The 27,353-nt window shown below is 40.6% G+C and overlaps 1 protein-coding gene across 1 annotated transcript; it reads right to left on the bottom strand.

Moving 5' to 3' along the window:
• Positions 1–38: 38 nt before the first annotated feature.
• ippk (inositol 1,3,4,5,6-pentakisphosphate 2-kinase) lies at positions 39–24,883 on the bottom strand. The gene is made up of 14 exons (XM_084929111.1): positions 24,612–24,883; positions 18,385–18,444; positions 16,222–16,317; positions 14,927–14,993; positions 14,702–14,820; positions 14,133–14,222; positions 11,315–11,373; positions 8,393–8,465; positions 7,913–8,065; positions 7,478–7,598; positions 6,355–6,490; positions 6,164–6,266; positions 4,458–4,549; positions 39–3,918 (listed from the first exon to the last, which is right to left on the bottom strand). The coding sequence occupies exons 1-14, from the start codon at positions 24,690–24,692 to the stop codon at positions 3,702–3,704; spliced, it is 1,467 nt and encodes a 488-aa protein (XP_084785237.1). The 5' UTR covers positions 24,693–24,883; the 3' UTR covers positions 39–3,701.
• Positions 24,884–27,353: the final 2,470 nt, after the last annotated feature.

Genomic DNA, 27,353 nt, shown 5'->3' with positions numbered 1-27,353 from the left:
ATTTAGATTAATGTCACAGAAATGAAGGACAGCAAGAGTTTAGTCTCTTAGAAATCTTTATTTCAATAGAAAGAGCACGACTGTAACAGCAGAGCTCACGGGTCAAAATCTACAAAAATAAATAATTTAAATACAAAATGCCAGACAGCAGTGTCACCTTTTGTATTTCTGATAGTTTGTCTTCTCTCAGCTATTTACACAGTTATTACAAGTCTGTCGGTATCACAGTGCTGTGATATTTCTGCAGGCCAACGCTCAGACAGCAGCAGGGCTGTGGCTCACGGGTGAGACAAAGCGGTCTGGACACGGTTAGAAGGTTGTTTACAGACTGAAAAGTATGATTTTTACTTTACACCGAGGCCATCGATAAATGCAACCTCGTTCAGTGGTTATAGTGTTAGTTTTCTTCTTTAAATCTTACAACAAAAATAAAAATTGGGCAGTTATGAAAAGCTGAAAGTTTGTAGACAAACTGCTGTCTGTTAACGCTTATTCACAGACGCAGCACTGAAGCTCGATCTTAAAACAAACATCAGTGGCTGCTAGAGGGGCGAGAAAGTCATCAGACAGGCACATGTAGTCGGGTCTTGATTAGTTTGGTCAACAGTTGTGATCCCAATTAATTTAACCTTCATGTGAGTGGAATCATTACTGGTGCCAAGTGTCTCCAACCACTTCACACTCGAGCTGAACTAAAGAGTGAAAAATGAGAACTTTGTAGTGAAAATGAATGCAGAGGGTAACAGTTTATTCCCGATTATCTTTTCTTCTGCATTAGATGGAAGCCCAAATTAATCGGCTCAGGTCTACTAGAAAGATCTGCCTGACATTCAGTTCTCGATCCTGTGGAGATGCAGAACCTGCTCTGCATCAATGGAAGAGGTATACATGTGTAGGTGTCCGGACACTCCTCGATCTCACCGCGCTCCGCTGCCCTGCCTGCCTGAGGCGTCTTCATTGCAACATTTAAAACGATCAGTGGTTGGTTCAGTTCACTGCTGTCCACTCTCCAACCTTCAACTTCTCCTCCTCCCAAAAATCCAGGTGTGTGTCAAAGGGAGCCGGACTTTGATTGAATCCAGCTTAGTGTTTGGATTTAACAGAATTTCTGATAGGCGATGAGGAGGAATGGAGTGTGGAGGACTCTTAGTGTGATTCATTTTCAGACTGGCTGATGGAGGCATCTGAAGGTGGAGAGTGGAAGCAGGAAGTGAAGTCAAGTGTTACCAGTTTATCTGAAGCCTGTTGGCACTGCTGGAAAACCTGCAGCGCTCCTGAACACATTACTCAAACGTCACATGACACTGTCGAGCTTCTTCAGGAGTTTGAGGTACTGAGAGTTCATGGCTGCGTCCATGGATCGCCGCCGCTTGAACGCAGCCTGTAACAGTTTACTCACATGCACCCCCCCCTCAGCTTCCAGTCCTACCAGAACATTTAGGCACATGGATGCACACACAGACAACAAGAAGCCACTTATGGCACAAAAACCAGCAGCAGCATGAAGCTCAGCTTGTCAGAAGAGGAATTTTTATTATAATTATTATTATTACCCAGCAGCCTTTGCAACTTTCCCCTGCTTCACATTAAAACCCTGAACACCCCCTCTGTGCAGCAGAGGCCACACTGAGCTTCATTTGCAGACTTGAATTAAATCTATGCTGCAGAGTAACATGCAACGCCTTGGAAACATCACTAACAGCAGGGGTTCAATGACTGGGCACTAGTTTGTGGATGCCGGTTTACTTCATTATAATGGAAACTAATAATATTTTATTTATTAGTAAAGTTCAGGTAACATTTCTGCACACCAGCTGCATTTCTAGTCAAAAACAAAGAGCTGACATTGACAGGAAGTGCTCTGCACTTCACAACATGAAGGTATTTCATGCCAGCAAATTTTCTTTATATTAATGAGGTTCTGTCCTGGTCCTGTGGTAAATCTATAGTTATAGATGTATTTGTCATTTTATTTATCACAGATAAATGACTGATTCTGAGTGTCTCTTTACTGAACTCAGGTATTGGATCAATACCTGCATGGCATGATATCAATATCCTAATTAAATGCACAGTGCATGCTTTCCTGGGTGGACAGACTTAAATGTTTGTCAAGTCTTTGATTTTTCCTGAATTTCACTCAAACTACAGACTTTAAAGAGGGAAACATGCCACTCATAGAATCCTGAAACTGAGTATGGCAGAATTAAAGGTGGTGGTAATATAGAAATATAGTTTTTAGCATGTTAAAGCTTATTTTGGTGTAAAGCTGGAAAAGCAACAGACTGGTGACTGTACACATGCATGACTATGTGTTCAGAGGTATTACTGAGAAGCAAGACTTGCTTCAGCAAAGGAAAAGTAATCATTGTTTACTTTCTCTTTATGATCACACCATTGCTATAGTGAATGACTCAACTCATAAATTCAGCTTTCAGCTCAGTTAAATCGCAGCACTCAGACTGAATGAAAGACATGCTCTGTGTATGATCACACGCGTGATGATCATGCATCAGCGTCTCCATCCGATGACAGAAGAGTCTTGAGTCCACGTTACGAGGACGCTGAAGTTCGAGGTTTCTGTATTTCTACAGAGCAACAATTAGTTTGAATGTTAGAATGAGTGAAATGCAGCAGTAATGTGCTTTCATCTCTGATAAAGGCCCCGCTGTACCTCAAAGGGTCACTTTACCAGAGTACATCATGAAGCTCAGTGTTGCTGACAGTCACATCAGACTGTAGATTGAATCAGTTTTGCTAACTTTTTTCCATTTTCTCAGACACGATATTATTTTTAATCAAACAGTACCATCCAGACCTTTGTTTTACTCCTCTTATCCTGTATAAAAGGCCGACTGTGAGCATCAACAACATTACTGGAGTGGAGGCAGAAATGCAAGAGATCACCTCTCTGATAAATCTAGTTAAACTTTCACAAGAGGAAACATGTACCAAAATTAGCACACATACTCTTGTGGGTGCATTTTTATGAAGCCAAATAACAATTTGAAAATGAAAGTGGCTCCAGAGTGACATGAACACAGCTTTTTGCTTGTATCCACTTTGAAAGGTTTGTGTTGCGGCTTGACCTTTCACATATTTAGCAGATCAAACCAATTAGGGTTTGGGACAAACAGGGAGGCAGCGTTTTGCTTATGACCAAACACCACGCCACCTCTTTCAGCACAGAAGCAAAGCCTGCTCAGAATCAAACCTCAGACCAGTGACATTACACCAAAGCAAAGCAGAGATCCTCCCCTCACCTCCTCTCTCTCAACATCAGAGGACAGCCACGCCCACATTCATGAACTGACATCAGCCCAACAACCTGCTTCTCCATCACTTCCCCTCTTCTCTGTCTTCTGCAGCACTGCCACATGCGGCAATCTGGAGGTTAATTCTTAACTGTCACCATACGCTTTATTAAAGCAGGAGAAGCTCTAATAAAGCATGACAGATGTTTGAATTCACCTCCCGACGGGGGCGATACAAATGCTCTCGTATCAGTAACACAAACACCTGGAAGTCACTCAAATATCTGGTTATTCAGAGGTGACCTCGTGCAGAGCAGCAACAGAAGTGCGGTGAGGAGCTGCAGCTCTGCGCTGAGGGTGGTTAAAATCCCACCAACGCTGCGTCTCCTCTTCATCAGAGGCATCAGGGCCGCAGTTATCCTCCTCTTCAGGACTCAGACTGGGCGCTCACATGGGGTGGAAGAGCAGCGTGCAGTCCTCCTTCTCTCTCACAGGGCCCTTTGGCAAGGCACCGCCAGTCCTCAGATAACAGGTGACGATTTTCTGGTCCAGGCGCAGCTGGCGGGGGATGCTGTCAAACGGCTTCGGGTCCAAATCCAGGATGGAGGCTGAATAGGAGAAAGCAGGAGGTCTGAAGTCCCTGAGCTGCCTCTGACTGGAAAGACTGGAGGAGACAAGGAGGAGGAGGATTAGAAACAGAAAGACAAGCTGATGGCGCCACCTGCTGGACTCTCCAATACACAGTAGTGTTGATCTTTCTCAGTATTTTATTTTCACATCTGTAAATCAAAGGACAAACCTGTGAAGGAGCTTCCTACTCCAGACCTCTCTGTGCCAAAAACTCAACGATGCATTCAAGTGTCAATTTTCTTTTTTTGTTCATTACTAAATGAACAGTCTAATTAAAGCTGTCATTGGTTATTATTCATAGATAAAGTACTACAACTAAACCCTTATGTGAATCTGTGCACATGAACATCCTCAAATAAACAGAGCCATCAGCGATTCTTATAAAAGACACTTTATGCATTCCTAGTGCCAACAAATGCACATTTCCTCCAGCTGTTTGTTGTTGGTTTTTTTTTTTTAATCTTTTCACATGTTTAACATGTTTTCAAACTCACTGATGAGGAAACTCTCAATCCAAGCGTCAATGTTTCACCTACAGAAAAGATTTTTCTACTTGCACAGCTGAATTCTCACCTTTCATTGTCCTCTTCCTCCTCACTGCTGGGCACCAGGGCGACCATGATGGAGCAGTCCTTGGCTGTCATGGCCACACGGTACTGGTGCACCTACAATAGAAACACAGCAGGTAGAACTGTTAGAATATCGTTATGTAGGCAGGACTTTTGTTAAGTCAGGTAACACAGATTCACCGTCTTCAATGAAAGTGAAACTAATCACACAAAAGTATGAACTCAATCCCCAGCATCCAGTTTTGTGCTGGGAAAAGCTCTTCACAGCTGAATCGCTGTCATGTCTCAGTAACCACATTCATGTGATGACACGCTTTATAAAACTTAACGACTAAAACCAGGGACACGCCCGCTACATTAAATAATCAGGCCCCATCTTATCTTAATGACCTTGTAGTACCATATCACCCTATTAGAGCACTTCGCTCTCGCTCTGCAGGCCTACTTGTTGTTCCTAGAGTATTTAAAAGTAGAATGGGAGGCAGAGCCTTCAGTTTTCAGGCCCCTCCCCTCTTCTGTGGAACCAGCTTCCAGTTTGGATTCGGGAGACAGAAACTATCTCTACTTTTAAGATTAGGCTTAAAACTTTCCTTTTTGCTAAAGCATATAGTTAGGGCTGGACCAGGTGACCCTGAATCCTCCCTTAGTTATGCTGCAATAGACGTAGGCTGCCGGGGGATTCCCATGATGCATTGAGTTTTTCCTTTCCAGTCACCTTTCTCACTCACTATGTATTAATAGACCTCTCTGCATTGAATCATATCTGTTATTAACCTCTGTCTCTCTTCCACAGCATGTCTTTTATCCTGTCTTCCTTCTCTCACCCCAACCGGTTGCAGCAGATGGCCGCCCCTCCCTGAGCCTGGTTCTGCCGGAGGTTTCTTCCTGTTAAAAGGGAGTTTTTCCTTCCCACTGTCGCCAAAGTGCTTGCTCATAGGGGGTCATATGATTGTTGGGTTTTTCTCTGTATCTATGAAGCGCCTTGAGGCGACTTTTGTTGTGATTTGGCGCTATATAAATAAAATTGAATTGAATTGAATTCATTATTTGTTTCGGTTATTTTATCTCTAAAGTCTAGTTCATACTCCAATATTACAATAACGAATATTTAAAACTAAACTGTGGGAAAAACTATAGTGAACGTGGTGTTGGCATGCACGTCTCCTCATTTTACTCAGCAAACATGTAGGTAAGTGTATTTCCATACTGTCGTTTATCATGACATTTTTGCAGTGCTCTGGTGGGAGAAGCCAGAGACAATGATAGTGATGGTACTCTGCACTGAGTGATTAATGGAGCTGTAATGCAGTGTCACTTTGTACACGCACAGTAGGAGGTATAGAAGCAAAGCTGACATTACTGAGACAACTTCTACTTCCAAAAGGTCAAAACAACACCTTGAGTACACAGAACGACTTGTTTCAGACACCTTTGAGCTCAGAGTCGTCGCAGATACATCTGCCTGAGTTTTCCTCTCACCGTGCAAAGACATGCGTGACTGTATATCAGCTGTAAGTGTGGCTGTTCGAGCTTGTAGTGGTCCCGTCTCCGCCTGATGGTCTGGCAAGATTAGGTTGTATATCACGTTTCTGCTCTCTGGTCCTTTCTACTTCTGTGTTTCACTTTCAGTAAAGCATTTTGGTGGCTGTTGTTGTTTTAATGTGAAACTGATGCAAACAGTGCACCGACACTTGTCTCCAGGGCTCTGACCTTTGCAACAGCGTACTCCACAGAGCCGTCGTCCTCTGCCGGACATTTCTGCAGCTTCTCCAAGAACGCTTCGTTGTACGGTCCTTCTATCTGAAGACGAGTCCTGGCATAAACAGGAAGTGATGTAAGAGACCAGGCAACCAAAGTTTATTTTTTCCAGTTTAAATTTTCCTTAAATAACAGGGGGTTACCTCTCTTTGGGAAAGTCCTGCAGGTGTTGCTCCACCTGGCGGTAAAGAGGATAAAGTCCTTCGATGTCCAATGTGTCCAACATTTGCGTCTGAAGGATCCTGAACAAAACACTGTCGCTGGGTAAACCCCGAGAACCTGGAAACACAGACGTGTTCATAGGAGGAAGGTCACAGTCTGTTCTCATCAGGTCTAATATCAGGGTTTATAAAATTTTAAGTCACAGCATTAAAAAAAAAAAAAAAAAAACAACAAGCATGAGTCAGGTTTTTCTGTTTTGCACATTTACATAATCACATTCAAATGTTTGTGCCGAGAAAACAATCACTGCTTTCAGTCCAAAGGTTTCTGAAGGAGGCCGTCACAGCTGCACAATCTTGTAACACCGTATTACACCAGCTGCAATACTAAAAGTGCCAGTAATTTAATTTTGTTATTTTTGATAAATAGTTATTTGTCTTTTGATGAGTAATGTAGGGGCTGAACTGATATCAAAATGACTAATTTTGAATATTTGCTAATGTTGGTTAATGCAAATGTCAGCCTGCAGAGACAAACATGGAGGAGGAAACCACGAGAAAAGAACTGAAATTTTTAATCTGGAAAAAAAATAATTAATAATTTATACTCTAATGTGACAGAACACACACACACACAACGCAGATTTGGGGAGCAGATCAAGAGGAGTGGGCAGTAAAAACATGGCTTCAATTCCAAGCTGCTATAAGTTAGTCTTCTGTAAGGACTCGAACTGCAGCTGACAGCTGTTTGCAGTAACTACAAAACTCGATCTGGTGAAAATTTTCCTCACTGAAGTATTAAATTGCATCCTCGGAGTGTAGCTAAATTAAAACACAACAGGCTGCACTGCTAGCAAGGCCACAAGTTTGTGAAAGGAATGAGACGCAAACCAAAGCAGAACCAGAATTTTAAAAAAAAATAATAATTAATAATAATAATAATAATAATTAAAAAATAAAATAAAAATCAGGCATGTGATTAACACGGAAATGGTGGGACTGCTCCAGCTCTGTGGATGAAAACTAATAAACTAGTGCTGATAACGTTGGACTACTTAGGATCAGTGAACCCATCTGCACCCCAAAAGAAAAGAAAGGTCCTGACCATGGCGAATCCTCTCTTTGTTGAAGATGCTCGCCTCACAGAAACTCCGCCCCTCCGCTTGTCTGTCCGCCACCACACCGCCATCTCCTCCTCCACTGCTCAGCAGGGCATTCACCAGGACCTGCAGACAACGGGTGGGGGGGGGTCAGCATTTTAAAATCTCAAGGATGGGATTTATAAACTGTGTGTACTGTACATTAAAAAGAAAAATGCTCATACACAATAAATCTCCATACTGCTGAAAAATAAAGTTAGTTTTTTAAGGCACACGCACAACAGCACACCCTTTTAAATTAAATCCCCCTTTAAAAGGTAAAAAGTTTCAGTTCTGTTCATGCTGAACTTTATGAATTCCTGCATACTATCCTGTTAGTCTGTATGTAATGAATAGTCCCAGTGTAAGACTGCAACAGATTTATTCAGGTGTGCTTTTACCTGAATGAAGTCGTTCAGGACTGCTTTGCAGGTCACGTGACTGTTCATTCGATTGTTTGCATGTAGGAAGTAAGGTCTGAGATGATGCAGCAGAGAGTTCATGTCCGGCGACTCGTCGCTGCCTTCCTTACTGCTGTAAATACACTGACCGCCCTGAAAAACACACACACACACACACACACACACACACACACACTTTACTGTGGCTGCTTAAGTGACCTCAGATGACACAGACCTGATACTGAGTGTCTGGTTTTCTTTATTTCAGACATTTTGAGGATGAGTTCATGAAAACGCAGGGCCAAAGTTTTAACCAGCGATGCTTGTGCATTTAGGGTTATCACAGCCAGCATAAATATTTAGAAAACAGGATATTATTTATGTTGAAATAGTTCCAAGGTGAAATTCCTAGTAGTAAAAACAAGGCCGCATAAAAACAAAGACTTCAAGTTAAACATGTATGAGTGTGACTGAACTCACCTTGAATACTTTGAAGTTGTTCTGAGGTTCTTCTATCAGGTGTTTGATGGCAAAATGCATTCTCTGTCTGTTCCTAAAACAAACAAAACAACAACAACACAGAAATAGAAGCTTTATTCTCAAGAGCTGGATCTGCAGTACGGAAAATAAACGTCTGCAGGTTAGGAAGACGCTGAAGTGTTGGGGTTGGGTTAGCTCAAGTCGGTTCACTATTCCATTTAATTAATTAATAAAAACACACTTGCTCTCTCACGTTATCCATAGTCACACCCACACATAGAACAATCAGAGAAGCGTAGCCACAGTTATAAATGTTCAAAAACATTTGTCTTCCAGCAGCAGACATTTTTTCTGTGAAGTGAATCAGTGACCTTTTTTTTGCTGTTTTCGAGTAGACCTTGTTTTAAAACCAGCCACTCGCCTGATGACAGGCTTCTTTAGTTTCAAAGAGACACTAGGAGTACTTCCCAAAGTCTGACCTGCACAGTGGTGCTGGTTACCACGATAAACATCTGTGAACCGAGTAAGTAAACTGAGCTTACTCTGCAATAACTTATCAGTAACATGGCCATTTAAGTTTCTTATTAACAAACTGCATGAATTAGTGCAACTTATAGTTTAGGTGTATGAGCAGAATTCAGGTGAGGGGGCACAACAACTTTATTAGGCGACCTGATAGAGGCAAGTGTGGGCACCTCCATAAAAGCAGAGGTTTCATCACTTTCCTGGTCTGGAGCATTCAGGCTCCTGTTACAATCCACAATCTTCCAAGAGTGGATATCCCAGCAAAGTCACCGTAAGGTCAGAGTGTGCAGAACACCCGAGAGCTAATCTTAGACTCCACAGGCCTCACTTAGCACGCTAAATGTTGAAGTTCACGACTGCACAAGTAGAAAAAGATTCAACAAGTCGGCCTGTTTGGAAGCCTCGCAGGGAAGAAGCAGCTTCTCCCTTATTTACAACTTTTTCACTACAATTAATTTTTTTTTTTGTCCCCGACAAGTAATGATGATTTTAATCACAAAAATGACTCAATCACTGTTAATGTCGCTTTTTGTTCAAGCAATTCAGTTGAACGTTTCTTTATCTTCATTTGTTTTTACTGTACAACAAATTAGGAGGCTACTCCCATGGTTTTAGCTTTTTTACCCTCCCATACCCACATTAAGGAAAATCAGTAGGTTTGGCATCAGGTCAGAGATGTAGAAAAATGTGAGAGGAAAACCACGTGTACGCCTAAATGTCAGGCCCATGTGTGTGACTAATGTTTAGACACTTCATCACACAGTAAACAGATCAACACAAAGAATTTTCCATCCAAAGCAATCATCGTGCAAAGCCATCATCGTGCAAAGCCGGCATCATCAGCTGTCACGGGTAGGGATGGGTATCGAAAACCGGTTCTTGTTGAGAACCGGTTCCCACTGTTTCAATTCCTTGGAATTGTTTGCCATTTTTGCAAACGATTCCCTTATCGATTCCAGTCGCCCCGAATGACGTCACCACGTTGCGGAGCGTCATTTACCTGGCAGGAAACATGGCGGCTCAAATGCTCAAAAGTTTGGTTATACTTTACGAGAACGGATGACAACAGGGCAACTTGCAATACTTGCAAAGTAGATGTTTCATTTAAGGGAGGAAACACTACGAATATGCAAAAGCATTTGCTCACAAAACACGCTATGACCTGAAATGAATGTCGTGTTTTTAATTCCGCTCCGGACTCGTGAATCTCAACCCAGCAGCAGCGGTAACGTTTGTACGTCCTCTCCCGTTAATGCGGCAGGTAAATAATCAACTAACAGTGCATATTATGTTAGCGCGATCTGCCTTATCACAAAACCTGCCATTACTGTGCATTTAGGTGACCATGATGAGAGAGACAGAGTCTGGCTGGCTCAGATGCTGGCAGTTCTCGCTTCAGTTTACCGGTAGCGTCTCCTTTCAGGCCAGGATAGACGAATGTCACCGAGCAGTGACTAAGTTTGTGGTCAAAGGCTTGCACCCATTTGCCACAGCAGATGCCCCGATTTTCGGTAGGTGAATGTGTTTAATTGTAGGCAGGGACATTACTGGATATTCTTGTGTAATTGCTACAGAATAATTTATGTTATACTTTGTTATTGCTACAGAAGAATATTTATTTTATTATTTTACATTTACTATTTTTTTTTCCTGGGGACCCTGTGACACCCCATGGAAGAGCCATAGGCTGGATCTCTTAAGATCTCACTGTTGGGTTTGTAAGGCCATGTTACTCCTAAATTTCTATCTTGTTCAAAGAGAAGATATAAAACAAAGTTCTAAGCTAATCGACCTCAGTGTTCTCCTTTTTTTTAAAAAAAAGAATCGATAAAGAATCGAATCGTTAAACAGAATCGAAACTGGAATCGGAATCGTGAAAATCTTATCAATACCCATCCCTAGTCACGGGCCCACATTTCAACTCATCAAAATATCAGTCCATGTGTTCACCCTTCACTTCATAGCACACGAATTTCTGATAAAGGGCCTGATAAAGTCTTCGTAGCTGTGGCCAGATGTTTTCCATCCATCACGTCAGGAATATTAAACAAAGTGGGGACGCGAGCATCCAATCAGGAGTGCCGCAGTGTTATTCAGCCACCCTTTCACACAGAGTCTGTGCCATGGTTGTGCTGAAGGACGTTTCCCCACACTTGCAGGTGCAGGTTTCCCTAACCAGCTGCTCCAGACCACAACATGAGCAGCACAGATAACACACTTCAACAAACACCTCACAAACAGGACTGGCTGCACAGTGAATGCATTATTCCACTTCAACTGTGAGATAACCAAAGTATTTTTCCTTCACTTTGTGTTACTGCAATGTTTGCAGAAAACATTTCATGAATGGTAAATGACACTAAAGGCAGCTGTGTCTTAAACGCTGCAGAGTCTCACCCTGAGAACAGGTCGAGTGGACAGTAAAAACTGCGTCTCTTCCACTTCCCGTTGGCCACCTGCAGACACAGAAGAGTGGAGAAATGTCAAACAGAGAGAAGCAACACAGAAACAGCAAACATCTGTTAGGTGCGGGTTTTCATGGGGCTAGACTAAATCTAGTCCTAAACTTTTGAAGAGATCAACCTTCAGATTTTTATTAACATGTGTTTTAAAAGTTAGTGAGCGGTTTTGTTCGTTTTTTTTTTTTTTTTTGCTGTTTTGTCATTTGAAGGATGCTCTTTAATGGTGGTCTTTGTAAATTTGTTCTGAAGTGTGCAATATGAACTGCCACCGTTCTTTGTTCTGCCGGTTCTCCGGTTCCGTTTCTCTTCTAAGACGGCGTGATTGACACCCCTGCTTTAAAAACAGGTCTCTCGCCATTTAGCAATTTAGAGCAGAGACTCATTTCAAGAATCTAATGATCCAGAAAGGCCCAACTTTGGGAGAGGGGATGGGACCTGGGATAGATAAAATTCCTTCTCGTCTTGTAGACCGGAGGTAAAAGGAAGCAGGTTAACCGTTACAAAGACTGTGACGGGTCGTACAACTGTAAAAGAGCATGAATACATCATGTCAGTGCTGAGTGGCAACATTCAGCGATCATCTGTTTTCTTCAGTATCTTGCTGGCTGCTGGTAACCACTGAGAGGAGGGACAGACTTAATTTCTATTGTTTGCCTTTTAGAAAGATGTAGACTACCAGAAACCCGTTCCCCAGCACCTCATGGCACTTCCTGTATCCATGTGCTTCAGTAGTAACACTTTGAAAGTGATATGGGGAAGCTTGGAATAATGGGCCTTTGTAAGTGAACAACAGACTGATTGACCGCCAAACAAAGAACAGAATACAAAATCATTAGTCACAAGTGAGAAACAGGACTGAAATCTTCATAATCAATAACTGACCCCAAAGAGAAAACTGAACAGTTTTATAGAGCTTAAAAGGACCGAGTTACTCTATACTTCAAAGTGAGCTCGCATTTTAATTCTAAGAAAACTAAAAATCTATTTTAAAACTTGCTTTTCTCAGTATCTGTAGACCTCAGTGTGCGCTACCTTTATCTATATGGCATCACTCTATGCTGAAACAGGACAGAGGTTTCTTGCACAACGTGACCCACTTCAAAAATGCACAGGGGGGAAAATAAACTGTGATCAGGTGAAAAACTCCAGCAGCACTTCAGAGGATGCAGAAAACCTTTAATGGCTGAGTGACGCATTCCAGCTTGTGAGCTGCTGGAGTTTTGACCTCTTCAGAGCGGAGACACGTGTGGCCGACTGTGGCTGCAGTAGACACTGTCCATTTTTAAAACACTCCGTTTCACTTCAGCTCTTCGTAGGTTATAACTTTGTCTTCTCTGCGGTTGCCTGACAGACCGACAGCAGCACAAGTAACAGTGACCCACAGACTGTTTGGACAGGATATTCTGTACACTTCCTCCATCGACAACAAGCACCATCTGCAATCCTCTTCCCCAGCTCGAGCACAAAACAAGCATTAGACTTTAGGTGTGCCCATCCAGGCCACGATCAATCAGGGCTTTTGTGCATTTGAACAGCAGAAGATAACAGACCTTTATTTGGAGCAGCTTTCATTCTTTACTCCCTCTGTTTGATCATGTGATCATCTAACAAAGGCTCACATTTTCAGTGTTTTTTTTTTTTTTTTTTTTTAAACAAGTTACTGCCTTCAGCTGATTACTTCACTGCAGCTACAGACACAAATCAGATGGATGAAAAAGGTCGTTTGAGGATCTGCACACAGTCGCTTTATTTATAAGTGGAGCCACGCACACACATGAAAATACTACACACACACACTGTTCTGAAGGCATCAAAGCTTCACTTATCCAACGGGAAGTTTGACAAAACGTGACATGAACAAGTTAACTGAACACAAAAAACCTGCTCAGGCAGGTTTACCTTTTTAGGATGAGCTACCTGAGCGTTCGGCTCACAGGAATTACTTATACACACAATCGTCTCATAGAACTGATCGATTTTGGCAATGATCACAATTATTTAAAACAATAACTCAGGGTGCAGTATTTTTTTGTTTTATTTCCTGACTTCCTGACTTCACCTAAACTCAGGCTGAGCTAACCTGATACTCACACAGATCCAGCCCACTTTAGTTTTTTTAAATTGAATACTGGTTTTCATTTAAGGAAATAGGACATCCAACTTTGTGCAGTCAGTAGGTTTTTTAGGGACTTGAATTTAATAAGTCAGTGCTGTCTGAACCAGAGAGGAGAAATAACAGCAACACAACATTTTCTGTTTTACAAACCCAGAGTCGCCTGTACGAGCAGCTACAACCATATGTGCACTTTTATATGCAACACACATACATGTTATAGTTTGTGCTGTTATTTGACACGTTCTGTGCAATAGTGTACGGCTGCTGATGCACTTGCACCCTCATTAGTTATTATTTTATAACAATTATCCTCCAGTATTTTAAAATGTCTTATCATTTTAAATGTTTTTCAGTGTCACACCCATTATGAGGTTAGCATAGCTGCAATTTCATTGTGTTTGCATGACGGGAGGAAAAGTCCTGAGTCTAATGCCACTACAACACTGACTCATTATGGAGTGAAGAGCCTCGTGGGCTGTAATAAAGAACGACAGGCTGAGGTGGACAAAACACGGTAATGTTTAGTAAAGAGGGCATTAGATTCTTATACTTCTGATTTCAGCCCATAAACATCCATTAAAATATGCCTGATTTCCCATCATGCTGTTCTGTAGCTGTGCTGTGTCTTTGTACTTACCTTGTAGTGTTGGTGCATGCAGTAGCGACACACTTTGGTCTTGATGTCTTTGCTGACATGTTTGGGGGATGGCAGGAAACCGCATTTAGGCTGAAAACACAAAACATCAGCTGAGTGAGACACACACACACTCTCATACTCACCTTCATGTGACTTTAGTCCGATCACTGTGTGTGTGACAGTGGTGTAGGTCCTGGCCACGAGATTTCTATTTCTATGGCTGAACATCACTTTTATTACTGAGCTTCAACTGAAATTAACAACAAGCCAAATCTAATTAACTTTATTGTTTTCAGGAAGAAATATCTGGAGGGGCATTAGTTACAACAATGAATGTGAGTTACTTAACAAAAGTCTGTGTGTTGCCCTGTTATTCCTGGACGTGTAATAAACAAAATATCTAAAAAAAATTTCAATACAAGTTTCGATAACAATCCTTGATTTTCTTTTGCGGTAAAGGACAAAAAGTCTTTGATGTGTGACCTTTATTGTTTGAAGGAAAACCCCTGACCATGTACAAAGGGACAAAGTTAGCTTAGACTATCACAAGTGTGTGTGTGTGTGTTTACCTTGATCTCGATGCAGAGTGGGGGAGTGTGTGTCGGCTGGTGGAGGGCTGGAGACGTCAGGTTGGGCAGACAGAGCGCACACCCACTGTAGATGTCCATCACCTTATCACAGCGCCACGCTGACGCACACAGAAAGACAGAGCGTTTGTTTAATCTGACTGCAGCTCATTGTGCCGTTACAGAAATATCACAAGTCGAAACAAGCGATAAGCATTTCAGTCTCACCTGGACGTTGATGTTGGACTTTGATTGATAACTGTCGCACAAACTCGAGAGGCAGTTTAACCACTTCCTGTATGGAAAATAAAGCATCTGTTAAGCTGCTGCTACATCTATGTAAAGCACCGCTAACTCCATGCAGCGTGCTTATCTTAAGTTCATCATGGAAGCGATAGCATGCAGAGCAGGCTGGTGTCACAAAGTCAAAGTCGAACATTTACATAAACACCCTAATAAAAATCCTTCCTATAATACACAACTGAAGAATCATACAAAACACTGCTTTAATAACCATCACATGTGAGGAACGGCATGAATTTGGACACTACTATAAATGTAAGAAGGACAAATTCCGCTTTTACATGTAAAGTTAAGCATCATCTGACCGGGGAATGATGCTCATGTGGTATAAGCCCTCCAGACCTCAACACTGTGACTCATTGTTTTTCGGAATATCTGATTTATGATGCAGCTCAGAATAGATCAAACGGGAGAAACAGTCCACTTAAAAATAAATAAAGCAACCTTAGGCATCGTTTCTGTTTGGAAAATTGTTATCTCATGATTTCTGAATGTTCTGATAGTCTTGTCTTTAGGAGTCACAGTTGCTTTAGCAAAGATATGTCATTGCTATAAATGAGACATCTACTTCTTTACAGTGTTGCATCACTTTATATTTAGGAAGTATTAAAGGCCACTAATAACTGAAATTGCCGCTCTCATGATTGGCTAAAGTGACTTCACAAACACAGATGCGAGCCGTGCTTTGGTCTCTCCCCTGAACAAAAGATGGATCAAGTCTCATTAATTAGTAATGTCTCCACAAGCGTAAAATGGTAATCACTACAACATCACCTGACACCCGCAGCACACTCCAAACATCTCAAGATAAATAATTCTGGTAGAGCACCTGACACGGGTCTAGGGATGGTCGTGATTTTCAAAGAGTCGTTCAGGAATAACAATGCATTCACATTTTCATTAACACACTCCAATTTACAAACACGGGCAAGCAAACCAGTGCTATAACTTATAGGATATATATAATGAATCACAAGGGCCTGGATCACAGAGGGGATGCTCTAACATTGAGCCAGCAGATGAAGACAAGCGGCACCACAGCCATACTGGATGTTCCCCTCTAAAGTTTATTACAAGTAAAAGGAAAAAGGCAACATATTTTAACGAGGACATCCACTGATCCTGAAACCCTCTGTGATCCAGGTCCTTAGCCATCCTCAGGGATGCAAAGCTAAATGAGTCCAGTGTTCCTGAAAGTAAAAGACTCGACCCCATCTTACCCCGCTGTGGATAAACTTCTCCCCAAGCAGGCTGCTCATCACGTTGGAGCTAAAGTCAACAATGTTCTGGATCTGCCTGTAAGCCTGCTCTGCTGTCTGGGGGACAAACACACACAAAGACAGGCAGGTAAACACACACACAAACCATCAGGTAATATCATGTTAGTTAAAGCCAAATTTTAACAGCAAAGAAGAGATATTTAATCGCTTCGAGTGTCACGGAATCAGATATGATTATAATGAATCTGTTAGTCAAACAGATGTGCTGCTGTTCAGTGATGCATTTTCCTCCAACTTACACAAACAGCTGGGAAGTGTGAGCTTTGTAGAGAGGATTAAAGGTAGAACTCTCTACAAAACCAGCCACACCCATGATAAACACTGACTGAAGGTGCAGCATGAAATGGAGAAGTCTGTGCAGAAAAATCATCTGCCAACAGGAACAGGATGCAAGATTTAAAAGAAAATAAATTTTGTTAAATTACCAGCTGGTTAATCAGCTTTGAGCTCATGCATATGAAAGAGGAAGTTTCTAAAATAAAGCAAGTCTGTGATTAAAAAAAGAAAAAGAAATTAACTCCAGAACCAGCAGTAATGTGAAACCTTAACTCCACCAACCAGTACTGGAATCTCTGGGATTTTAACACCCATATACCTACATGTTTTCATACAGTTTTTTTCCTAAAAGCTAAATGGTTCAGTTAGCAGAAACCCACCATACTAAAAATAAATGCATGAACTAGTTTTTCAGAATTGTGGTAAATCGGGAAGTGTTATCCAGGTTGTGGTGAGCAAGGGGTGGATCTAACTGTGACAGGGCACGCTCATATGGTAGCACCTTAAAAAATGAACACCATTCTGTTTATTAGCAAGCTTAAGTTGCTTGTACCATTTGTTTTACTTTTTGAACCCTATTTAACGTCTGTGGTATGACTCATGACTTAGACGAAACAGTCAGTCCTGACATTCTATCTGATGGAATGAAAGAAATTAGAATTTTGGGCGTGGGTGCGGGGCCACACTTTGGTTTGCATTTGAATCTTCAATCTGACAAAGATGTAAATAACTACAATCTCCATGTAAATGAAGGCTGTGAGGCAGACTTCAGTCAGCCAACAGGTGCGAACAGCCTCATTTACTCTCTGTCCATCAGCTGTCAGCTCATGACCAGCTTCGTGAGCTGACATAGAAAAAAATAAATAAATAATTTAAAAAAAAAAAACAAAAAACCAGACACTGGTTAGTTTGATATTTTTCAGACAAGAACCCCAAGAAAAGCAGAAAATGTGAAATACTATTTCTGCTTTAAAAAAAAAAAAAAAAAAAAAAAAAAACACACACAACAACAACAACAACTTGAGGTGAACTGTTCACCGCATGCGGTTTAAGTAGAGCTGAGTCAAGTTAAGCCCGATGTGCAAAAAGCCGTGCTGATAACAGTAAACTGTTTTCATTGCTTCAGGTTGTAAGTTCTCTGACAGCAGATATAACATACTAAGTGCTTAAAACAGTGTGCCAATCAGTGCTGAACTCCTTAAACTGAAGACAACAGACCCAAATCTCATCCATTGCCCTCCCTCAAATCAGTTTCAGGAATTAACAAAGCTCAAAATTATCAGCAGTAGATTGTGATCCATGCCAACTTTTTTTATATATTGATTTCCCAGAAATGGCTGCACTGATCCATCATCAACTCAATGGTGGGAGGGGGGTATTTCTGTCTGCTAGTTTGACATTACAGTGGAGATTCATGCGACAGTGTTTGCAGAGACGCTTGTTTGTCTCCAACTATTTTCCACTTGGTGTTTGCACTCGTCAGTCAAAGATGACACTGTTGCAAAGAAGGAATGACGAAGACTCAAGGAGATGCTGATGAGACATTTTACACATACAAACCAGACTGAACAAGTTAGTACAGCTTTAAAGGGCATGCATAAAGTCAAGAACCAGTAGATTGTTAGGATTTACCAACATTTTAGCTGTTGCACTAACATAAATGCACTTATGTTCAATAGTTAAAGACTAAATAAATCCCTCACTGTATGCAATGGAAGCTCTGTGAAAGGTATAGCCTACATTCTTTCTCTTAATGCAAGGGGAAGGAAATAAACTCAACAAGTGTAGGCTCAGGCCCTCCACCCCTTCAGCGAACAGACTCATTACCTGTGGAGGGTTTTCAGAGTCCTCTGCTGGATACTTGAGTAGGCGCAGAACTCTGGGATGCTGCAAAAGACATCAAAAGCATCAATTAAGCTAATTTTTGGAAAGAAGACAAAAAAGGACACATCTGGACACACATCTGAAATACTGAACCCAGTCAGTGCAGTGCAAGTCACAAGAGTCCTTAAGAACATCAAGTCCAGGGTGTGTTTGGGAACAAAACACACGAGTGGTATAATTAATGCTAAAGACTGCAGTAGGCATCCAAATATCTGCATCGGAGTGCAAGTTCAGACTTGTGTTACTGTGCACAAAAACATTCAAACACTCAGTCAGTGAAGCCCATTCACACGCCTTAGCGCACTGACAGAAAACACAGAGACTTTAGTTCTGATCATCAACATGCTCACAAAAAAAAAAAAGTTACAGAGCAGACAATGCATTTTACTGCACTGTGAATGTTGTACAAACTAAATAATAATAAAAACAATATATAAAATAATCAACATTTAATGTTTATTATTAATTAAATATTATATTTTTAATGAAGTAATTCAATAACCAGGGTCAAATATTTTTTTTTTAAAGTTAAATGTCCACAGATGCAATGTTATTAAGACTTTTCACACGTTGTAACACCACCCTGAACTTTTTCTAGAAATTGCCCACGACACCCACATGTTCACTCCCTGCACACTCTACCCACACATTACCAGCGCTTAAACCACATAGAGCCTTTTCAGTAGTGCAAATGCACCTGCTGTGTGCTACACATGGGAAAGAAATTAATAAAAGCAACTGGCCTCGTAGTTCACGTGTAAAAAACATCTAATGTTAGAACTGCTTTGAATAAAAGGATGTAGCTTTGCATGTAAAGGCTGCTTCTTTTATCCAACTCCTTTGAAGCCACGCTAATAAGTCTGAGCTCTTTGTTTTCCAAACACAGTCCCAGAACAGTTTGTGAAACGATCATAACTTAATTTACTCAGTTGTGTTAGCGGAGAGAAATTTCCCACCCTTACTTAGATGTAGTGATTTTGGGCCCATTTTCCATTTTTAGAGAGTTAAATAAAACAGAATTATATTTAGAGGGGAGCAGGACTTGGATGTGTGGATCATTGGGGCGCTTACACCACAGTCAAAGGACAGGGGCGATCGTGGCTCAAGAGTTGGGAGTTCGCCTTGTAATCGGAAGGTTGCCGGTTCGAGCCCCGGCTTGGACATTCTCGGTCGTTGTGTCCTTGGGCAAGACACTTCACCCGTTGCCTACTGGTGGTGGTCAGGGTGGCTGTGGCTACAATGTAGCTTGCCATCACCAGTGTGTGAATGTGTGTGTGGATGGGTGAATGACTGAATGTGTAAAGCGCTTTGGGGTCCTTAGGGACTAGTAAAGCGCTATATAAATACAGGCCATTTACACATATGCACACTTCATTATTAATTCACTATCACTGATTTACATGGGCCCTTTTCAGTTCAGTTTTCTTAGTTCCAACAATGACGCATGCCCGACACACACAAAAAAAATTTATCTCAAAAACTCATGAAAAGCACATCCTATTACAGATTACTTTAATTTTTTATATTTCATTTGACTTCTTGTTTTCAGTTTAGTTTTAGTTAGTTTCCAGAGTGGGTTTCCTCCTTTCAGTTTACTTTTTATCAGTTTGTGTGTTAGTTGAGGTAAACATCAGCACAGCTTGACAATAATACTGAACAACAGCAGTTCCCTCACAGTCTTATAGATCAAAACTCCATACGTCAATGTCCATCAAAACCTCATCAGGCAAGCTGTGATTTTAACAGACTAAAAAAAATAAAAAAAGACTAAAACTACGTAGATTTCTGCTTTTATTTTGAGTTAATTAGTTTTCCACTTCAGTCAGGTTTGGTCCAAACTTTGACTGGGTCTGCAGCACCTTGACATTTTATTTATTTATTTATTTTTAAAGATATGGTCATATGTAATTGATTCATTTATCTTCAGCACATGGCTTCTTCTAAGCAGTAAGGGTGTGCTTAGTTTTTCAGTCCTGTTAAAACTTGTCCACATGACTGAAAATGCAAAGAACAAATCCAGCTGGTTTTGTCTGGTCCCATACTGTCATTACAGAAACTAGGACTCCTGTGTCCATGAGGTTTATAATTCAGATCACTTAATACTCTTTGCAGAAGTTCAGGCAAATCCAAAGTGTGTCTGCCTCTTACCAATATAAGCAAACGGGTATGCTGTGTCATTCCTGCCTAAGTACATTTTACTCACTCATGCTCAATGGCAGGCCATCATGCAAGAAAAGAGCATGATGAAAACTCTTGAGATATACATCTGTGCCACTACAGGCAACAATCTTTTTTGTTATTATCATCACTGTAATCTAATTAATGACTGGGACTGACTGATGGTAGTTTGGGATATGCAAATTGTAAAATCTTATTTCCCAAAGGTTCGCTACAGCAGATGAGCTAGCACAGTTTTTATACCAGATGCACTTCTTATATAACCTTCTCATTTTTCCGAGCTCAGGAACGGCACTAGGAGTGGACTAGCTTGTGGCTCGCTAAGGCTGGGTTTGTGTGTCCTCCAGGCCATGAAGAAAAGGGTTTTTGCATATTAGGTGAATGTGTTAACCACCATGCCACAGACCAATTTTAAAAATTACAACCAGCTAATGTTTTACCATTTTGTTTTTTTGTTTTTTTTTCTTATCTTCTTTGAAAAATATAACAACTTTTCACTCATCATGGCAATATATTTGAGTATTCAACATAAAAATGATGTGACAAACATCAACCACCATCATGACTAAATGCCTTCTGCTTTTTGTTATGTCCTTTTATAGATGTGTACACACACGCAGATATATATCTATATATCTAATCTATATATCATAGATAGATATATATCTATATCAATATCTCTATATATATCTATATCTCTATATATCTCTATATCTCTATATATCTATATCTATATCTCAATGCCAGAGTTCAAAATAACAAGGTCTATGTAGATAAAAGTGCACAAAAAGCTGTGAATAATAACTGTTATCCCTTATACGGTCATGTCAGACACAGAGCTCTTGCTGTGAGCACAGAAGCCCCACCATCCTGTTTCTCCACCCTTCTGTTTGTGTGGAGTAGCCAATAAGAGTAAAGGGAGAGGAGCTAAAACAACTATTTTGAGACAGTGCATGAACTGAGAGTCTGCGCCAAGGCCTCCACTGAAGATAAAATAAGGACCGTTTTAAACTGTGAATCATGCAACACTGCTCTAGCAGAGCCCAAGTATTAAAATATTACATGATGGATAGATATTGTTTAACTTCTTTGATCTGCCAAGTATTTAAATTCCTGGATCAACCAAAAACAGGCACCTTCATCTGGTTTTGGTGTAAAAGTTTTACAAAATATTTCTCAGATTTTATCCATATGACTTATATATCGGATGACGATATAAAAACGTCTATCGTTTCATTTTACGCTATGGTTTGTTTTGTGGTGTCACAAAATAAACTGTTTACGGCAATATTTTTCATCGTTTTGATGGTCACTGTAGTGGATATATTAATTTCTTAACGTTCTCTCTTTCTCTTATATTTTATATAACCACACTATGGAGAGACAAGCGCCTGTTTTTATGCGTTGTGGTTAGCAACAACGACGGTAACAGCATCGTGTGTCCGCTTGTTTATGCTCCACATAAACCTTTCACAATAAAACTCCAGATCCTGTAGAGACTTTACAAAATAAACTGAATCACGTGAAAGAGCAGATTATTTACGGATGAGAATTAAAAAAGAGCCGCCAGGTGCTAAAAAAAATAAACCTTAGACTCAAACGTTAGAACAGGCTTTTCCCCGCAGCACGCCGTGTAATAAATACTCACAAAGAAAACGGCGGCCTTTACAACTTATGTCTAAAAATGTATCGTTTCATGCATCTGTTAAAACACTCGACTCCAGCTACATGACGCGCAGCTGGAAACACTTCCCGCAAGACGAGCTGCCCGAGATTCACAGAATTTACAGAAAATGTTACATTTTTGTGATTTATATCGTTATGGGAAGATAGAATTCTTATATCGGGATATGAGATTTTGGTCATATCGCACAGCCCTAATATGACTCATTTCTGTCTATTGCTATTTCTCTTTAAGCAACTCTCTGTGGAATTACCATTTGGTGACACTTGACTGTAGGAATGCAAAACTCATCATGTGGAAAGCATATTTATGCGGTGAACATCTCTAATTTAGATTTATCTTTCAAATTTGTTTGAGCCCACAGCCATCCATCCTATTACTTAATGCTTATCCAACAGAGGGTCACAGGAGGGCTGAAGCCCATCCCAGCTGTCACAGGGCGAGAGGCAACAAACACAAGCATATCTTTGGACTGTACGAGGAACTAGACCGAGAAGAGGAAACACATACATGAAAATGAAAACATGCAAAGGCCCCAGCTGCCCTGGAGATTCAAATCAGGAAACTTGAGACAACAACCACCATACCCAACCTGTTTCAACCAACATCTCTGGCAAAATGGGGTATAAACAGAAATCAAAGGTAATATCTAAAAATTGAGAATAAAACCAGCATTTCCCTCTTTAAATTAAAAGACATGTCTGAGAAATATTGCATATTTATTTCTATACATCTAATAATGATCTACTATACATCTAATTTACACCAAAGGAAAATCATCAGAACTACGATAACATCTACAGATATTCAAATTAATACTTCTGGTTAAATGCCACAAAATGTTCACTTGAACGTTTTGCTTGTTTTACATCCGAAGTGCCAAACAAAGCTTCAGTTTAGAACTTTTAATTTCTTCATTGAGTTTAAAGAATCTGTAATGGTGGGGGGAAAAGTCACTGGATTTCATAAGGTGGAGCACCCAGCGCCAGCTTAGGCATTACACACAGGCCTCAGGGGTCTGGGGCAATAAACTCACTGTGCCCCCTCAGCTGTCTGTGCCAACACATTTATCAGCTAATTTACTATACTAAATTTAACATTAATTTATATACTTTGGTACTGAATAACTTAAACACCCATATCCCCAATAAGTTAATAATTAAACTGAGCTCACACTGTATTATGTTTGCAGTCATTTAGTGCTTCTGGAGCCATCGTGCCACCCAGCATGACTGAGGAGGACTTTGGGAAGTTCTCATGTCAAGCTTCTGCAGCTAGTTTAAAGCTAAAAAGTTGCAAAACAAATGGAAAAGTGTTGAGGATACTGTGTGCTCACAGTCTGCTCTAGTATGTTGTGAGTTCATTGATCTAATTCTGCACCTGGAGAAAATGTTTCTCTTATCTGCTTTTATTATTTATGTTTTTATTAACTGTATTATGCGTATATAATTTTAATACATTTTTTGCAGGGTGAATAGCAAAGTTACTTGAGCCCAGTGGCCTCCTGTCAAAGTTGGTTGCCCGTTTAGCTAATATAATGTACAGTCGATCCTACCCAGCCCTAAATTTGCAAAACAAAAACCTGAACAACAAGTGCCAGCGGTTTTATTAGGAAGCCTTCAATGTAAATGCTTTGTCTAGGAGGTTACAACATCCTCGATCTGATTCATGCTTACAAGATTTCACAGATTGCTCAACGGCAACATGATCAGGTCAGTGCCTTCAAGGAGACTTCCCTGGGGAGGGGGGTGAAGGCACGTCAGTGAACGCTCCACTCTGTCCAGGTGAGTAAGGACGGATTAACCTGCGTGGAAGTGACCTGAGCAGACACTGCGTCGGGCAGCAATCCAGAAAAGTATCTCTCTTCTCTGCGTATCTCTCCTTCCAACTGCTGGAAGGAAAGATGGGAGAGATGCTAACGGCTAAATTAGCTCCCGAACACCCCGAGGATTTTACATTTTAACTACAATCGCCAATCAGTCAACCACACACTGTGACCGGGCAGTCTTCTATACGTAGTTTGTAAGCATTAGCCTCGCTGCTGTTTGACAGTTTTTCATTGACTGCCTCAACAACTAGCTGGTGCTAGCTAGCAAGCCGGCTCAGCTAGCAAACACAGGCTAACGATGTACCGAAGATAAACAAAATCCTACAAGGTGACATTTCGCCTGCCCTTATCATTTTTCTCCAAACAAACTTTCTGGTAGAAACAATCCCGAGCCGAGGCACATTTTGCCCACGAAAAGCACGAGGCGAAAAGGCTTTAGTAGAACCTGAAGCTAGTCTGGTGTTGTGCTAGCTGACTCACCTGTACGTGTGAGACCACCAGGCTCTTGTTTCCTTCTCCGTGGTACTTCCAGTCGTTTTCGTCCATTTTGTCCAGTTCCATTACACCAGAGACCAGCAAGTGCGCTCCCGTCAACGGCCAGAAAGCGACACACAACGACACGGCAACATACAAGAACTGTAGATCCACTACTGACTGCAAGCAGTAATTTAAGGAGACTACAACACAACCGACGGACTACCCTTGCTGCTGCCCGGCCCCGGCGACTTAGTCACCGCCCACATTACCAGTTCCGGTCTGACTTCAAAATAAAACTCCTGATAAGAGTCAAACGCAATAATGACCGAGGAACTGATGAATGAAGAAAATGACAAAATGACAGATAAAGGAGGACGGATGGAGGACAGTTGGTGAATAAGGAAGTACAGAGGATTAGTAAAGGAGGAAGAGGATGACAACAGTTGATCCAAGTAACCATATCCGTGGTGGTATGGAGGTGTCTGAAAGAGTGGGCAGTGGAGTTTTTGACCAGTGTTTAACACAGTATTAGAGAGTAAGACGATGCCTGTGGAATAGAGAAGTATTCTGGTCTTCAAATATACTCTCTTTGTTTTATAAAGTTTTCCTAAAGCAAAAAAAAAAAAAAGTTGAGTTACATGCTTTTATTTGTAGCTTTCTTCAGTTTTTATTCTTGCTAATTTTGCCCAACTTCACTTTCTTTACGCACATTGACAAGCCGCTCCCTGTTGGCTGTACTCCCATGTCCCGCCTGTTCCACTGTGATTGGTCAGAGGATTGGACAGATGGGCTCAAGGACTGTAAAGACGCCACAGTGTTGTTTCTGACAACATTACACGTGAAATAGAGGATAAGAAATGGAAAAACACTGTAAATCGTGTGATTCATCAGTAATACCTGCATGTATCTGAGAAAAGGTTTTCAAATTTAAAATGCACTTCAGTGTTAAGCAGTGCATTAGCAATGAATACATTTATTTGACATACAATTTGAAATTAAACATCAGAAATTATTTTTTACCTCCACCAAGACAGCTACTTGTTTAGTTTGCCTTTTTATCCTCTGACAAGGAGGTTATGTTTCTGGTAGTGTGTGTGTGTGTGTGTTCATTCTGATTGTAAACACAATGGCTCAAAAAAGTTTTGAATTCATTCTGCTAAAACTTTGTAGGAGTGTTAGAGTGGGGTCACCTTAATAATACATTAAATTTGGCTTAACATCCTCCAAAGTCTTTGAGGTCAGCTTAATGATTTATTGGTTGAAAACTGACAACAAGCCCTATAACATTGCCCTCTGACCTCTTCTTCAAGTTCAATACATTGATCTGAAGGTCAAAGTGATAATACTGACACCAAAAGGCATTATATCTTTAAAGAACACATTCTCAAGAGAAAGAGAATAAGGTGCCTAGTTAGAAAAGCACTGTAATATACAATGACATAGCTGAAGTTCAATTTATTCTTGTTCAGTTACTTACAAACACATGGCCTACTCCTACAAAGTGTTTCTTTAATTAAAGTAAACATCTGTCGTGGTACTCTTATCTGATTTTTACTGCACTACAAACTTCGTAAAGTATGTTTAGAAAAAAGAACAAATTAAAAAAAAAAAAAAAAAAAAAAAAATATATATATATATATATATATATATATATATATATATATATATAAATACAATACCCTTCCTTTAAAAGTAAACACTGGCAGTCATAGCTAATGTTAGTAACACTTCATTTCTGTTTATTATGGTGTTACTTATTCTGACTTTGTGCCATACCTTCTTGGAAAAGATATCAACATTCAGCTCCAGCAACCATCACGAGAAAATGACCTCTGATTTGCTGACAGTCAAAAAAAAAAAGCAAATATGACACTCTACAGTCTTTGTCCAGTCATCCTGTCCTCACCCCCAACCAGTCGCAGCAGATGGCTCCTCCCTGAGACTGATTCTCCTGGAGGTTTTTTCCTGTTAAAAGGAAGTTTGTCATTCCCACTGTCACCAAAGCATTTGCTAAAAGAGGCTCATCTGATTGTTGGGGCTTTCTCTTTTTTCTTTGTATTATTGTAGGATCTTTACAATATAAAGCACCTTGAGCCAAATGTTGTTGTCATTTGGCACTATATAAATAACACTGAACTTGAAACAGACTGATTATGCTTTTTGTTATTTGCTGTCATACATACACACACACAGACAGATGCTGTTATTATTGTATCAGATAAAACGTGTAGAAGTTTAAAATTATGAGGTCTGTGTAGGGTGAAAGTGAGGAAAAACCTGCGAATAAAAAGCTGAAACTTCAAACTGTTTTTTCTGCTCTTGGCTCTGAAATGTTGTCCCTTATATGGAATGAAGGGCTGCACCCAGGCCCTAAGGAAAAATAGGAATTATTTTAAACTGTGAATCATGCAAGGATAGTTTAGTAGAGCCCAAGAATGAAAATATAGATCTGGAAATTTCCCTCAGAAGTAATTTACCTTTTCAGTGAATGAGCATCTGGATCCAGGAAGGAAGGAAGGAATTATAACCATCGCATGTTATGGTAAAATCAAACAAAGACGTATACTCTTGGTACCAATATGAATTAATATTGTGCATCTGGAAAAAATATTTAAAAAATAAATCCAGATCCATGGTGTGGAGCAGCAGTAAATCTAAAGTTGAAGCCGGGGGTGGCGCTGCTTCCCTCAAAATGTTAACAGTGTCCTCTGCTGCACATTCATCACAAGTAAATCTCAATTTCCA

The sequence above is a fragment of the Perissodus microlepis genome, chromosome 5 (assembly GCF_051167445.1).
Source record: "Perissodus microlepis isolate ML-2025 ecotype Zambia chromosome 5, ASM5116744v1, whole genome shotgun sequence".
NCBI classification, from domain to species: domain Eukaryota; kingdom Metazoa; phylum Chordata; class Actinopteri; order Cichliformes; family Cichlidae; genus Perissodus; species Perissodus microlepis.
Note: the sequence above shows the minus strand (reverse complement) of the source record. Positions and strands in the feature narration are given on the sequence as shown.

Coding starts and splice junctions, on each gene's coding strand:
- ippk (XM_084929111.1), bottom strand. CDS start 24,692: ATGGAACTGGACAAAATGGACGAAAACGACTGGAAGTACCACGGAGAA. Junction 14,821..14,926: donor AGTCCAACATCAACGTCCAG/GTGAGACTGAAA, acceptor TGTGTGCGTCAG/CGTGGCGCTGTGATAAGGTG. Junction 3,919..4,457: donor GAGGAAGAGGACAATGAAAG/GTGAGAATTCAG, acceptor TGTCTCCTCCAG/TCTTTCCAGTCAGAGGCAGC.